Below are 12,635 nucleotides of genomic sequence, written 5' to 3'. Positions count from 1 at the left end.
TGCTTGATAACCAGATCCATCACTGAAGGAAGCACAACTTTGAAGGGAGACACAGAAGTCATAGTGTCTGAGTGTAGCTTTGAGAGGCCTGGCTCCAGCATCATGCACATTCTTCATCTCGTCTGTAGAGATTCTGCCTCATCAAAGAAGTGAAATTGGTGCTGGAAGGTCACCCCAGGCAGCACTTTTCAATTCAGTTCTTTTTACTGCAGTTCTGTGCAACCGCCCAAGGACTGTACAATATTTTCTTTCTTAGGTGGACGAGGGAGGGAGAGCCCCACTCTCATTTCACCATTTCTTTGCTGCCGACGATCAGGACAACCTCCAGGGAGACGCCATCATTAAACTAAGTGCTCTGCCCAAATATGGCTGCATTGAGAACACGGGAACAGGTACCAGCAGTAGTTTTGCTGTAGAATTATTCTGGACCTAGAAAGAAGGGACGGTGGAAGGAGGTAACTGACTTTAGCTAAACCTGGAGGTGAAGGACTAACAGAGGAATGGATCCATTTCAAGGAAATGGGAAGAAGGAAGCTTTCATTCACTCAGAAATTTACCGAGCATTTTCTGTGTGCCAGGCACTTTTTAAGTACTAGGGGTATATCAGTAAACAAAACAGATAGAAACCCCTACCTTCATGTTGCCTTAGATCCTGGTAGGGGGAGACAGATACGAAGCCTCACCAATGAGAAGATTGTGTAAGATGCTAGAAGGTAAGTCAGGCTATGACAAAAAAATAGAGCAGGGTGGAAGATCTGTAGTGTGTGCAATGGGGATGGAGAGACACTCAGAACTGAGTGTCAAGGAAATTCCTGTCTTTTCATTGTGAAGTAGCTGCAGTTTAGCTGAACCATAGTTTATGTCCCAGCTCCTTTTAAAGATATGACATGAATTGAAATGCATGCTTGTCTATCTGTGACCCTCTCCTCAACATCCCTCCCCCTCCACCATCTGCCCTGGACCCACCGCCCTTGATGGTTATCACAAGGAAGGAGAGGCAAGCAGGCGTGTGCTGTCCACAGGCCCTCTGAGACCCAGGTGACTGGCAGTTGAGACAGCTCCTGGCAGGTTACTGTGTTTCTGCCTCTGCAATGAGAATCCTGAATGCCAGCGCTTGGCTCTAATTGGTGTGCAGCTAGCAGCTCCCACGGAGAGGCCTTTCACTGAAGGTGTCTGTGGCCAGCATGTTGCCTGGGATCTGAGCCTGGTTACCAGAAGTCCCTTTAGCAGTGGCCGTGTTTTCCTGTAGAAAATCTCAGGTCCTTTCCCCATCTTGTCTTTCATTGTATGTACGTAGTTTGTTTATCCCTCAATTTGATTTATCTCAACAAATGTATGTGCTAGATACAAAGGATGTAAAGATGAGTCATAGACCCTGCCTTGAGAGGGAGACAGATATGAAGACTGATGAATCACAATAAATAAAATGCTGGGACAGGGAGAGGGGCAAACTCTGAGAAGGTACATAGGGCAAAACGATTAATTTTGCCTGAGATGGCAGAAAAGGCTGAGGAAGTGACATGTGCACTAGAACTTGAAGGGTTCGTGGGAGTCTCACTGTGGGCAGAGGGAAGAGCATGGGCAAAGGTGGGAAATCATGAAACGGTAGTTGCCCCTTTGCACTTCTCTTCTCTCCGGGTGGTTTCTTATTAAGCCTTCCTAACAGTTTTACGTTAACCTGGAATGCATGCAGAGGAGTATGTCACTGATGTAGAAGTTAAATTTCTGGCAAGCCTCACCTCTAAAAAGTGATTCTCAAACCTTACTGTGTATAAGACTCACCTGGAGGGCTCGTGAAAACAGTTTCCCGAGCAGCAAGCTCAGAGTTCCTGTTTGCAGAGGCTGGTGAGGCCCTTGCATTTGCATTTCCCCCCAGCTCATAGGTGATGCCACTGCTGTTGACCCAGGAAGATGCCTGGAGAATCACTGCTCTACATTAGTATGAGCCTGGAAGTAAGGAAAAGATGGTGGGGGGTGGGGGGTGAGAGGTACAAATAATTATCCCAAGACAATTTAAGGACCCCAGCCTTTGCTCCATGGGTGTTCGGAACTGAGCCTGTTTTGTATATATGAAACTAGCTCCCTAGATTCAGAATCCAACAGATCAGCCTAATGCCTTTTTAAAAATATTAGAAGCAATTTTAACTTCTTACCAGCAAGACGGGAAGAAACAATAATTATATTGTTAGGTATAAAATCCTACAGCATGGGCTCTACATTCATTTAGTACCAACACAAACAGAACAGTACCCACCTTCATTGCCTCTAGGGCACACAAGACTGTGTTCCAGCACAAGGCAGTAATAGATGCTGATAATGATAGCCTGCATGCATTGAGAACTGTTTAATTTGTGCATAGTATATTCTGCTTAAGAAGGCAAGGAAGCAAAATGAGAATGATTTTACATGAAAAAACAGAAGATGCAATTAAAAAAAATTTTTTTTAAAGTAAGCTCCATGCCCAACACGGGACTCAAACCCACGACCCTGATATCAAGAGTGAGATGTTGTACCAACTGAGCCAGCCAAGTGCCCCTAGAAGGTGCAGTTTTAAAACTTGGAAGGATTGGTGCTTAAAGCTTCACTGACAGATTCACTTGTTGAACAGCATGTTTTCCAATGACAGAAAAGAAGTCATTACTCTATTTGAGTATATATTTAGGCATCATTTAGTTTGCTTAGGCTCTTTGACCCAAATAGAGAAGCCACCTTTATTTTATTTGTAGTGATCAATGTAAATGGAAAATAAAAATTTGAAGGAATTACATACAGCACTTCCTTCTGGAAACACTGAACTGTATGTCCTAGGGATTATCAGGTCACTGGTCACTTAGACTCTCCTATGTTATGCTTCTGATGTCAAGAAGAATTAAACTGATGGGTAAAATATAAGAAAATTCATGTCATTGAAGAAGAAACAAATGTCCTGAGCTCTTCAAACACATTACAAATAAAACATTTTCATTCCTAGTCTTTCTGTTGGGAGGTTAACAAAAAAAAAAAAAAAAAAAATGATACTATCTATAATTCAGGAAGTCAATGGCCTTTTGATTTATGACCCGATCTTTGCAAAGGGCCATGGAAGAGAGAAAAAGAAAGCCTTGTTGTTTTGAGATCTTCTATATACACTTTTCTTTGTTGATGTGTATCCAGGGAATGTTTGAAGACACAGGGATTTCTTTTCTTTTTCTCCTCTCTTTAGAAGAAAATGTGGTAACAGTTTAAAATCGACCAATTAGAGAGACTCACACCAAAAAAGAGACAAGTCATCTGTCATGTAGACAGTGCTTACTCTCCCTCTTGCCCTTTTCCAGTGTTTGGTTGGGGTTGGTATGAAAAGTAGAGTTAACCAGAACCTGCTCTATCTCTGGAGCTCTGAATGATACTTGAGAATCTCAGTCGCTGAATGGCACCTAAGCTCTGAATGGTCCCCGAGCATCACAGTAGCCCTGGTGTACCATCCCAGGGTCTAAGCTCTGACCCAAGGGGAGGTTTCTTAGATAAAAAGGTATAGAGTTAGCCTTTTTTTATATAGAGAAGGAGGCTTCCTCTTGCAGGATGTGCTAGGCATAGTGGTTTTGAAATTGACTAAGGCTTAAGGTAGAACCTTTGCTATTGTATCGTTACTTGCCCCAGGATTTACTTTATCACAGATTTCTAACAAAACAACCTGATTCTTGCTATATAAAATAATAACATTCTGAGTGCTTTCATGCATATTATATCATTTGATTCCCTGTGGAAACAGCAGGGCAAATATAACCATGTATAGATGAGGAATAGGAGGGAAACAGGGATCAAACCTCAAGTCTTATATTGCTAGTCTTGTGCCCTTTCCATTCTCCATTTTTATCCTCTAATGAATTTTCATCTTTTGTTGATAATAGTGTCATGTTTTCTAGTTCAGCCTAGTAAGCAGGAATTGAGGGATCAAGGTAAAAGTTCTCTCTTGATGTTGATGCAGGTGATCGTTTTGGCCCTGGAACCACCAGTGACCTGGAGGCATCATTCCCTATTCAAGATGTCCTAGAAAACTACATTTACTACTTTCAAAGTGTTCATGAAAGCATTGAGCCAACCCATGACATTTTTAGTTTTTATGTAAGTGATGGAAACAGTCGTTCAGAGATCCACAGCATCAATATCACCATTGAGGTAAAGACTTTGAAGTTGGAAAAGTTGGGCCTTTGATGACAATATCCCATGATGAGATAGCTCTATATGAACTGAAAAGCAAAAAAGATTCCATTTGACCTTCAGTTTTAGAGGTCAATTTAAAAATATAACCCTGACCTTTAGGAAACTTGTAGAATTAAGGCTGGCATTTGGGGATGGTCTGACTTGGAAATCTGAATTTTCACTTCAGGGTAAAATGTATTCATTCTGTGTAAGAGCAGTTTGTGAGGGTCATACAAGAGAAACCCTGGCAATCTCATATTTAGACAAAAACTAACATATGCCTATTTTTCCCTGAAATTATTATATGTAGTTCTAGATACACATTTGCCTTTTCTTATATTTTAATGCATTTATTCGTTAAATTGTAACATCAAAGAAATGTGTCCTTTGATGCTGTATTTATTCTCGTTTGAGCAATTACATAGCTTGCTCTACCAGCCCGGGGAGAGAGAAAGATAAAAGATAAAACTCAGCATGGAATACCCTCTGCCTTGGGAAAATATCCTCAATACCCTACCCTTCAGGAATCGTAAAGCGGGGCTGGCACAGGGTCAGGGAGACTCTGAGAGACTCACACTTTTAAATATGATGGCCTCCTACAGTACTGTGGTATTTTGGGGCTTTCCAAGACAGTTCTGATTTCAAAGAATGTGTTATTTTGTCCCCCAAATATGCTTGCACTTCTCCAACCACATGTCCATGAAAACCATGATCATTGTACCTGTGGAAAACATCCAAGGCGATTTCTGTAGAACGTCAGTTTCTTTTCAAGGAGACATTTTGCTTGTGTGGTTTGCTGTCTTTCCCAACTAACCATTTTGATGGGGAATTAAAGATTGTGACACATGACATGCTATTTCAATAGTGAAAGTTGGTGTGAATATGTTACTTTCTCTGAATAAGATACATTTTCTTTCTTCTTAAACCAATATCTGTGTGAGACCTGATATTTTATACTTTAATCAGAGGAAGAACGATGAGCCTCCCAGGATGACCTTGCGGCCCCTTGGTGTGCAGCTCAGCTCGGGAGTGGTGATAAGCAATTCTTCTTTGAGCCTGCAAGATCTGGACACTCCGGATAATGAGCTGGTTTTCGTATTGACAAAAAAGCCTGACCACGGTAGGACACAACTGCTATGGCGAGCTTCTTACTTGAGATGCCCAACAGGTTGTTAGAATAAACATGTAGATTTCTGTTGGTTATTCCTCCACCTCACCTGTACATAGTCCATTCTTTGCATCAAAGTATAATCAGATTCACAGCTAGCCAATATTCTTGGGGTCACAGTTGACACCAGTTGCTCTAAAAGCCTGAATCCTAGGTAATTGGTGTATCTGAAATTCAATTTCAGCTCTTTTCCTGCTTGCCTGTATAACCTCAGGCAAAATGGGTTTAGAGTCCTCTTGTCAGAGTAGGGCTTCATTGCTTGTTAATCCTGGGCCATCTCATGCAAGGAACAGCATGGCCACCTTGATATTAATTGCACAAGGTATGCACTTCAGGTTAGAGGTGTGCTAGGTATCTTTATGAGCCTGGTCCTTTTGCAAAGAAAGCACTTTTCCTGATTAAACCAGAGGTAAAAACCACCATGGGAATCTTTTACCTACTTGTTTTCTAAGTGCCATCCCTCTGGTACTAGCTAAAGCTCTGGAACTTTCATCTCCCACGTGGTATCCTAGTGTATCATAACACTCTTGGTCTTTTAAAGATGAAGTTGTTGCTGTTGATGGAAGGTTAATAGAAGAGTCTGTTGGTCATTGCATTTTATCGTCCCTTCCTTCACTTTCACTTTCTTTAATGAAGCACTTTAACTGTCTCATTGTGATACACATGACCCTTGAAGACAGAAAAAGATGCCTCCACCCAAAGATGTCTTGTGTCTTTCTGAATTTAAATGGAATTGAAAACACAGTCCCTTCTCCCATCCCAGATGCCCCAGAAGGAAAGCAGCAAGTGACGAGTGCTAATTTCACTTTGTAGAAGGGAAAAATAAGGTTTAAATAGTGGCGTGAGTTTGAATTCATGGAGGGAGACTTGACTTCTAAGCCACTGTATTACCACATCCATTGTGTCTCCTTAAGAGATTTTTAAACAGGAAAAGGAGGATTTTATCATATTTATTTGTAGATGAGGCCACAGGGCAGTGCTTAAATATTTAGAAAATTCTGAGTTGTTGGTCATTTATGTGCGTGTGACACCAAGAGACTCTGAGGTGCTTGACATCTTACCCAGGCTCATACTAGTTGACAAAGCCAAGCCAAGTTTTGGCGCCATATGTATTCTCCCACTTTTTCTTTGTTTTTCTTTACTTTTTTCCTCAGGTCGTCTGCTCTGGAGGCAAACTGCTTCTGAGCCTCTGAAGAACGGGAGGGTTTTAGCTCAGGGCTCCTCCTTCACCTACCAGGACATCCTGGCTGGACTGGTCGGGTACATGCCTGGAGGTCCCGGTGTGGCAGTGGATGAGTTCCGGTTCTCCCTCACGGATGGCCTCTACATGGACACAGGGAGGATGGAGATATACATAGAGCTGCCTACAAGCAGCGCCCCCCACTTGGCTGTAAACCGAGTCCTTCAACTCTCAGCAGGTACCACAGGAATGGAAGAGAGTGGCTGTGGTCCCTCTGTCCTTATTTCTTTCTTGTCTGTGTGCACGTTTGTTCTGTGGGAGGATAGTGAAGTAGGCATTCAGAACTCAGGGAGACTGGAGGTGGGGAGAACTATTCTTTTAAGGACACTAAGAGTTATGATTGACTAATGTAGATCTCTTAAATTCTTTGGACCAGATACCTTTGTGTTTGAATTCAAGAAAAGATTAAGAAGAACTTATAGTACTTCCAAGACCCTCAGAAACCTTAATTTATCCAGCTACTCATAGGACCAGGTTTCTTAGAACAGGGCCACTGCCCAACCAATCCCACAGAAAAAAGCAAAACAACAATAACAACAAAAAAACTCAAGCAGAATTCTCAAGATACTCATTTAAAAAAAAAAAATAAGTGGGTGGGGAGGCATGGGGGGCAACTGGGGAAATTATCATACACCAAAAGAGATTATGAAAATAATTGAGAATCATTAGATATAGTACCCTAGGGTCTAACTTCACAATTTTGCCTACACATAAGCTGGACTGAAGGACCTGGGACACGTGTCAGTCTCAAAGTCAGTTGCGGTAGGGAGTTACTGAATTAGAGAGTGGGCCTTTTGCCCACAAAACATCTGCATCACCCTGGGTGGGGTCCTGGTTTTTTTTTTTCCTACTCCTCATATATGTATATAATGTCTATTTAATTTTGAGAGAATGCAAGATGGGGAGGGGCAGAGAGACAGGGCAGAGCATCTGAAGCAGGCTCTGCACTGACAGCAGAGAGCCCAGTGTGGGTCTTGAACTCATGAACCGCCAGATTATGACCTGAGCCTCAGTTGGGCTCTCAACCAACTGAGCCACCCAGGTGCCCCACATGTATTTTGTAGTGAAAACTATATGGCATAATGGTATTTGAAACTCTGGAGATTCCCAAAAGTCCCAATTATTAGGTCTGAGATTTACCTTTACCCTATTTATAAGCTAGTGAGTTAGCCTGTTACTGTTTCGTGAGTGCTGATAGAACACTTGAGGCTCCTCGGTCAGAGACTGAGTGCTTTGTTACTCACAGCATAACCGGAAGCATTGCCATCGGTAAGTCTGCACTCTGCACTTGTCTCCCTCTGCACTCCAAGTCTGGTGGAGGTGACGCAGAAGGCCCAGATGGGTGCCTTCACATGCAATGGATGCATTATAGAAGAGGAGCACGGAGCCTGGCGTCCCCCCACCCCACCTTGTAGTGACAGTAAGAAAGCCTGATCTTTGTCCCAGAGGAGGATGCCACTTCATCCCTCAGGGCCACTTGCTGAGAATGGCCTGAAGGAAAGAATGGTTAGGCCTTGCACTGTTGGCATTACCCAGCGAGAACACACAGGATGCTCAGGGCCCAGCCAGACACCAGGATGTGTTACGCAAGAATGACTAAGATCTGCATACCAGAATTTACTGTTTTTAATGTGAGAAAATGGCTGGACAAGAAAGCAAGGGGCAAGTGCCTTGCCTCCATCCCCAACACCTGCACGGCCTTACAAGGCCCAGCACTCGGGTCTCCCTATTTGTAATCTTTGTAAACATGGATTTTAACTATTTGGTCTGAGATGGCAACAAGATATATTTGTAAGCTTATGTGAAGCTGTCTCTTATGATTTGGTGATCCTGAAGACAATAAATACGTTAGGACATCTGGGTGGCTAGTCAGCTAAGCATCAGACTCTTGATTTTGGCTCAGATCATGATCTCACAGTTCATGAGTTTGAGCCCTTCATCGGGCTCCATACTGATAGTGCAGCGCCTGCTTGGGATTCTCTCTCTTTCTCTCTCTGTGTGCCCCTCCACTGCTCACTCTCTCTCAAAATAAATACATAAGCACTAAAAAAAAAATAAAAAATAAGACAGCAAATAAGTTAGGTCCAAACAGGTTTCATCATAGATCTGGGAGTTACAACATAGATTGAGGGAGGGGTAACTGATAGGTCACAGGAGTAGAGAGAGCATAGAGAGAGTGATGATTAACAAACTGGAGGTGGGGACTGTTTCAACTAGGGAAATTAAAATGTATGCATCTGGAGACGAAGAAGGGCAAGCAAGCACCTGGTACATAAACCAAGGCAATATGTGATAATTTAGTCTCTAGCCTCCCCAAATCACTTGACATACTATTCAAAGGCAATGATGGGCAGTGACCTAACCTCTCCCATTCTCTCCCAGGGTCTGTGGCACGCATCACAGAACAGCACTTGAGAGTGACAGATACTGACTCAGATGACCGTCAGGTGATGTACATCATGAAGGAAGATCCTGGGGCAGGGCGCCTGCAGATGGTAAAGCATGACAACCGAGACCAAATCTCCGTTAAAGGCCCCATCCGGAGTTTCACCCAGGCTGACATTACCCAAGGTCAGCTACCTCACTTCTGCCTGTACAGACTTCTACAGAGCTACCCACAGTAGTAAAATGGGAGTTCAATGCCTGGTAGCTTATGGCAGCACACTGCACTCTTTGTTTTGAATAAGAGCTGAGTTATAGTTCCATTTATGCTTTCTTGTCTCCTCAATTTTTTGTTTAAAAAAAAAAAACTATCCTTCTTGGCTAAAATGTGTTCATGCCTTGACATAGCATTGATGAAATTTGGGGCGATTATGGAGGGAAAAAAATCACTTTGACTTGCTATGATGCTCAAAAGTGTGCGTGAGAGGGAGAAAGGAAAAAGAAGTGAATTGGGATGGATTAAGGTGAAAATTATGCCTGCCTTAGGTGAACAATTTATATCTCTTTTTTAGCTCCCCAAAGAGCACAAGTTAATGAACTAAGCAAAATGGAAGGGCATAAATCGGAGCTGCCTAGGGGAGATTACATAGCTCATCCCTCCTCCAGGAAATGCTGATGTAATGTAAAAGCATAAGTGTTAAATGCTACGTAGTTACTGTACAATTCTTCCAGGGGTAAAAGAAAAAAAAAAGTTATGTAATGGGGGAGAAAAGTAACCCAAATCCAAAGTCATGTGATGATGTGCAATTCCATTTAGAGGTGGAAATATGTCCTCAGGAGAGGAAATAACGGTCTTGTCCATGCATTAACACTCAAAATGGGTAGCAGCTAAATTCTCACTGGACCTGTCTGTACTTTGCCAAAGGGAGTGGAATAGACAAAGGGATAGTAATATCTTAGTTATCCTTGCCTCAATATCTCCTTTTTAAAAATGAGACCAGGCACCTCTCCCCAGATGTTTGGTTCTATTTACATTGCTAGGTACTTGGTAGTGAGACTGTCCCTGAACAAAAATGTAAGATGTTGAGCTTGTCCCTTTCGATCCTTTTGACTTCGATGTAGAGTTTATCTGTTAACTCTTTGGTTGGTTATATCCGGTGTTGTTTCAAAAAGGACTTAAAGCTGCACTGGGAAATGGGATTGATGAGCTCTGGGAGGAATACGGACTGTGGCTCCGTGTCCCTTGCCCTGTGACATGGGTGTATAACCAATGATGTGGGTGCTGTTGCTGCACATATTCCATGTGGGCAATTTTGTTAATCTGGTTACTCATGAGACTTCCTTAGAATCTTTCACAAAAGCTAAGCCTCAACCATAAAGCAGTCCTACTTGGGATGATTTTATTATGAGAGTGTTTTTTATTACGAGGAAGTCAATAGTGGGAGGGGAAAGGGAGGAACTGAAAACTTTAGATTAAAATGTCTACAGCAATATCAAAGTGAGGAAGGTGTTAATTGATTCACTGGTGTGAATACCAATCAGATTCCCACCTCATGCTTCAGAAATAAGGGCAGAAATCACTAATAGCGAATCTTTATTTTCTTGTCCTTTTTTACAGGCCAGGTAGAATACAGTCATGGGAAAGGAGAATCTGGTGGGAGCTTTGCTTTTAAATTTGATGTGGTCGATGGAGAAGGCAACACATTGATCGGCCAGTCATTTTCCATCAGTGTTTTGGGTAAGGGGTCATTGGGTTTCTAAAAATATTCCAGCAGTTCTGGGGTTATATAGTCTACACTGTGCTTACCTTGAGGCTGGAGCCTTTCCTTTACCCAGCCACATGGGAATCTGGAATACTGTCCCCTCTATTGTGTGAAGCTGATCCTTGGTGCACTCCCTGAGGGACAGGCCTAAGGATTATTCTGATTTTACTCCTGGGCACTAGGCCCAGAATTGAAAAAAGGAAGCTGAAAGGATCCTCTTTCAAATTACTACTTCTGATATTTTCAGAAGACAACTCCCCACCAGTCGTCACCACCAACAAAGGGCTGGTCTTGGATGAGAACTCGGTGAAGAAGATCACCACTCTGCAGCTCTCTGCCATGGACCAGGAGAGTAAGCCTGCAGAATTGGTCTATAGAATCACTAGAAAACCTGAACTGGGCCATCTAGAGCATGCAGCGTCACCCGGTAAGCCTATCGCCTCTTGCTTCATCAAACCAAAAGTTGGGATTTAGTAAGCGTTGGGAGTAAGCCATGTATGCCTAGAATCTGCCGTTGTTAGTATTTACTTTTTGCATTACGAATTTTGACCATTATATACTGCCTTGCATTACATTTGGCATGCAATAGATACTCAATAATTTCTTGCTGAAACCTGAATGAACAATTGCAATTTTATGTAAGCAATCTTGTCTCCATAACTAGATTGTCAATTCCTTGAGGGCAAACACTGCACCCTGTTCTTCTAAAGTCTGAGCACCCGGCACAGTGTGGTGCACTGTGCTTAATCCAGGAAATGTAATTCAGGAAAGGAACGTCTGGATGGCTCAGTCAGTTAAGCGTCTGACTCTGGCTGAGGTCGCGAACTCACGGTTCATGACTTTGAGCCCCATCTCAGGGTCTGTGCTGACAGGTTGGAGTCTGGAGCCTGCTTCGAATTCTGTGTCTCCCTCTCTTTCTGCCCCTCCCCTGCTCATGCTCTGTCCTTCTCTCTCTCTCACTCAAATATAAATAAACATTAAAAAAAAATTTAAGGTAATTCAGGAAATAGCAAGTGAGCATGTGTATAGAGCAAGATTCTAGTTTAGCTGCTGCTGAGGAGAGAAAAATAGATATAGGAGATCCCAGCCTCACTCTCTAAGAAAACGGTACAGGACATTGCATCCTCACCCTCCAGTGTGCTCTATTGGATGAGATAAGAAACCTCTGCATATAACCATATATAAGAGAAGAATATGGCAGGTATTTTAAGAGTTGTATAAACCTGGTGTCATAGAAGCTCAAAAATGGGAGAGGCTAAGGGCACCTGGGTGGCTCAGTCAGTTAAGCATCTGACTCTTGATTTTGGCTCAGGTTATGGTCTCACGATTCATGGATTCAAGCCCCACGTCAGGCTCTGCACTGACAGTGTGGAGCCTGCTTGGGATTCTCTCTCTTTCCCTCTCTCTTTGCCACTCCCCTGTTCAGTCTGTCTCAAAAATGAGTAAATAAATGTTTAAAAAAATGGGAGAGGCTACATTGGGTAGGAAGGTGCACAGAGATGGCATTTAAAAGAGCCCTTAGAAGGTAGACTTTGGGCAAACAGAAATTGTGTTATTTTCAGAGATGGGAATGGCATGGGGGTACATTCCAAAAATGATGAGTGGCCCAGTTTAGCTAAAGCATATACTCTGAAAACAGGAGTAGATGCGGCTCTTGGGCAGAGTGAGATTTTATGCAGGGTCCTCAAAGCTGGGATAAGTAATCCCTATTAAATTCAATAGGCGATAGAGAGTTACTACAGAATTCTGAGCAGGTTAGGAAAGCGAAATTCATCTAATGTCTAACAGATGAGTGAAAGAAAGAAAAAGGAGGCAGTGATAGTGGGTTGGAAGTTTCACATTTGGGCTCAATAGTCGGTAGTGAGGTTTCACCCAGACGGGCAGCGGTGGGTATAGGAAGGTA

The 12,635-nt window shown here is 42.8% G+C and overlaps 1 protein-coding gene across 1 annotated transcript in view; it reads left to right on the top strand.

The window, feature by feature from the left end:
* The window catches only part of FRAS1 (Fraser extracellular matrix complex subunit 1), a 438,063-nt gene that overhangs the window by 348,758 nt on the left and 76,670 nt on the right, over positions 1-12,635 (top strand). Inside the window, exons 41-47 of the mRNA XM_086704782.1 lie at positions 257-392; positions 3,965-4,155; positions 5,146-5,299; positions 6,502-6,765; positions 8,970-9,158; positions 10,588-10,707; positions 10,980-11,159. Coding sequence (XP_086560908.1) covers positions 257-392; positions 3,965-4,155; positions 5,146-5,299; positions 6,502-6,765; positions 8,970-9,158; positions 10,588-10,707; positions 10,980-11,159 — 1,234 coding nt within the window. The remainder of the gene's footprint in view (positions 1-256; positions 393-3,964; positions 4,156-5,145; positions 5,300-6,501; positions 6,766-8,969; positions 9,159-10,587; positions 10,708-10,979; positions 11,160-12,635) is intronic.

Source organism: Puma concolor, chromosome B1, assembly GCF_028749965.1.
Source record: "Puma concolor isolate L17-30 chromosome B1, mPumCon1.1.hap2, whole genome shotgun sequence".
Lineage (NCBI taxonomy): Eukaryota > Metazoa > Chordata > Mammalia > Carnivora > Felidae > Puma > Puma concolor.
This window is presented reverse-complemented; position numbering and strand designations above follow the sequence as displayed.